The following is a 3,700-nucleotide window of genomic DNA, read 5'->3' on the forward strand; positions in this document are numbered from 1 at the left end:
GTGGTGTCTCTCTATGCCTCTGCCTCTGTCTCTCCGCCCCCCCCCCCCTTTCTGTCTTTGGTCAAACTATCTTTTCCCAGTTCACTTTACTAGTTCGTTCTCATATTTTCCAGCTCCAAACTCTAAAGAGTTGGAGCTTATTTCTTGGAAGTCTTCTCCTCCTTATTTACACTAACTCCTGAGACAATCTCAGTTGACTACAGGCTTTAAATGCCTGGGATATCAAAATTGATACCTCCAGGCTGGATTTCTATTTATTTATTTATTTATTTATTTATTTATTTATGTGTGTGGGGGGGGTGGGGGGTGTGTGGTGTGTGTGTGGCCAGCTCAGCCCACCAGGGGGCAGGGCTGGCTGTCATGTGGCGCTGGGGGATTGAACCCTGGTCCCTGGGCTTTGCTAAGCTTGTTCCAAGTAGGTGCTTTAGACCACTGAGCCATCTCACCAGCCCCAGGCTGGATTTCTTTGATTAACTCTACAGGTGTGGATCCAGCTATCCTCTCAATATCTCCATCTGAAAATCTAACAGAGTTCAAATTTAACATGCCTAAATTTAAACTTCTCATCTTTCCTTCTCCAAACTTGGTATTTCCTAAGAAATGGTCCTTATCAGTAAATGGCAATCCCATTCTTCTAGTTCTCAGGCCAAACACTGTAGAATCTTTTCTTTCTATTATATTCTGTATCAGATAACTATGTGCACTCTGCCTTCAAATATAAGGGAGTGGTGATGCACACCTGTAATCCCAGCACTCAGGAGGCTGAGGCAGAGTTTGAGACCTGGGCTATATGAAAGAATTCAAGGCCAGCCTGCATAAAGCAAGACCCTGACTCAAAAAACAACAAAGCAAAGCAAAACCAAAATGCACATTTGGAATCCATTCCTTCTTATCATCTCCATTGCTATTTCTTTGATCTAAAGTCATCATCATTTCTTATGTGGATAATTTTAACTGTCTCCTAACTTCCCTGTACTCCTGTCCTTGCCTCTATAACTTATTCTCAAAAAGGCAAAGTGGCCTTTTAAAACATTAGTTAGACCTGGTTGTGGTGATGGACACCTGAATCCCAGCAGTTAGGGTGCTGAAGTAAGAGGATTACCATGAGTTTGAGGCCAGCCTAGACTGCACAGTAAGTTCAAGGTAGTTTAGTTCTAAGATCCTATCTAAAACAAAAACCAAAAAAAAAAAATTAATTAGTGTCACTCTATGAGCTCATGAGTTCCAATGACCTATTCAGAGTAAAAGCTTAGAGCAGCCTATTAAAAATCTAGACCCTTGGGGGCTGGTGAGATGGCTCAGTGGTCTATAGCACCTACTTAGAACAAGCTTAGCAAAGCACAGGGACCACGGTTCAATCCCCCAGCACCACATGCCAGCCAGCCCCACCCCCGGTGGGCTGAGCTGCCCCCCCCATACATAAATAAAAAAATTTAAAAAAAAAAATTAAAAAATAAATAAAAATCTAGACCCATGATTCTTCACTCTTGCTTAACTTTGATATTTATTCAATGCCATATTCTCAACACTCAGAATAACTGCTGGTACAGAGTAAATGTTCAGTAAGTATATTCCAATTAAGGGCATCTGCATGCAATAAATTATCCATTTGGATTTACTTTAAAAAATTAAATATTCTTGAAAAGTAATTTAAGATACTCTTAAGTTTCTTTCTCTTTTGCTTTTTTGGCCGAACTGGGGATTGAACTCAGGCCCTTGTGCTTGCCAGGGAAGCGCTTATTCTACTGAGCCATCTCCCTGGCCCTATTCCTAAGTTTCTCAAGCAGAGGAAAAGTAACTAGACAGCAGTAATTTGGTAAAAGCAGAGAACATTTAGGATTTTCTGTTTCAAAGATGTTTACCCAAGCTCGCCTCCATGGAAGCTGTAGCAAAAGCAATACTTGAGCCTACATGTCAGAGGCCAGCCAGGGCAATATGGCAAAAACTCATACTCTTTTGAAAAAAGAAAACAGGAAAAAAAAAAAAAAAAAAAAAAAAAAAAAAAAAAAAAAGAAGAAGAAGAAAGGGAAGGGAAAGGAAGGGAAGGTGAAAGGAAAAAGAAAATTAACCTACGCATAGTGATGTCTGGAATTCCTATACTGTGAGATCATAATTTTGAGCCCAATCTGGGCAACCCCATGAGAACCTACATCAAAATTTAAAAATTTCAAGGGCTGGTTTCAATACCCATTGTCACATACACACACACACACCCATCTTACTTCTACTATCTCTTAATGTGACTACTTAAATCAAGTTATTCTAGAACTTATGAGGGGTAAATGATCAGGAAGATCCATAATATACAATGGTATAGTTCTGCTTACATTACTGGTTTTAAACTCAAGTTAGAATAACAGGGCTGCAGCTAATAGTACTCCAACTCTCTTAAGGACAAAAACCACATGTCATTTTATAATATCAATAGCTCAGTGACTGCAATGGCTGAGCCCTGGCACAGATACTGAGAGCAAAGGAGTTAAGGAAAGTTGAAAGTTGGTAAGCTGTGCTTATAGATTCAGAGGAAGAGGGGTAGTTTTGTGCTTCCATATGAAAAGTGGGAATGAAGGCAGCAAAAGTCTGAGTACCTCCGGAAGTGAAAGAAGCGGCAGGCCACAGTTGAGTCATCTTGCTCCTGCTCTTTGAACTTGCGATATCGCTCCAGGCGGCACTCACGACACTTGTGCAGGTGAGGGGCCACATTGATGCATGACCCATCCTGCAGGAAGGGCTCTCCAGACTGCTTCAGCTTCTTCACTTTGCTCACATCTTTCAGCACTGACTGGCCAACTAAGGCAAGAGGGAGAAGGATATCATGAGGTGTTATGACACAATTCTCTTAGGAGAAGACATTTGTTCTGACCTGGGCTGCTACCCATTGTGTACCAAGAAAGGGAAGCAAGGAGCCAATGGGCTTCAATAGGGAGCTAAGATCCACGTAAGACTTGTAGGAAGTATACTATGTAGTGAAACCACTCTGGGTATGTGTGGTTAAAATCTGCCTCCAGTCCCTTAGGACTGAAGGTTACTCTGTTTATCAAGGTCTCTTGGCCTTCAACAAGCTACTGCTGTTAATGAAAACTGCTACTCTCATCACCACACTTTCTGTTACACACTTCTGGGTCAGAACCTTCGTAAGCTAATGGACATGTATAGAAATGTTAAAATCCTTACATATGTTTCAGAGAGGTGCAACTGAAGCAGGTGAAATCTCTGATTCAAGCCCAGAGACTGGTACCAGGGATTGAACTCAGGACTTTGTGCTTGTCAGGCAGGTACTTATGCTGCTGAGCTATAACCCTGGCTTAAGCCCAGAAATTGAATGGGGAATGGAAACCAGTTTTCAATAACTACCTGAAATAAACTTTAAAAGGATGAAGTAGAGATTAGATAAACACAAGGACATAGTTCCTGACCAGAAGTAACAAGACTGATGAGAAGGTCAAGATGCTCTTATGGACAGATGAAAACCTGCCTGGCACTCTGCACTGGTGTAGCAAGAGGCTCTGGTGGGCCTTTTTGGCTCCTTAATGTACCAGATCATAGAACTTGCCATTAAAATGAGGGCCAAGGGGGCCTGCCCCTTAGCTCAGTTCTTTAAATGGCTGCTTCAACAAAGCAGTCAGGCTCAGGTTGCTGTGGTTCCATCCCTACAACTCAAGCCAGCCAAACCTGCCCAAAAGGCATTCGGAGCAAAAAA

At 41.9% G+C, this 3,700-nt stretch overlaps 1 protein-coding gene across 1 annotated transcript in view; it reads right to left on the minus strand.

Annotated features, from left to right (window-relative positions):
• The window catches only part of Kdm3b (lysine demethylase 3B), a 104,754-nt gene that overhangs the window by 60,300 nt on the left and 40,754 nt on the right, over positions 1–3,700 (minus strand). Inside the window, exon 9 of the mRNA XM_023703372.1 lies at positions 2,589–2,790. Within this exon, the coding sequence (XP_023559140.1) occupies positions 2,589–2,790 (202 nt within the window). The remainder of the gene's footprint in view (positions 1–2,588; positions 2,791–3,700) is intronic.

This window comes from Octodon degus, unplaced genomic scaffold (genome assembly GCF_000260255.1).
Source record: "Octodon degus isolate 3935 unplaced genomic scaffold, OctDeg1.0 scaffold00169, whole genome shotgun sequence".
Taxonomy (NCBI): Eukaryota; Metazoa; Chordata; class Mammalia; order Rodentia; family Octodontidae; genus Octodon; species Octodon degus.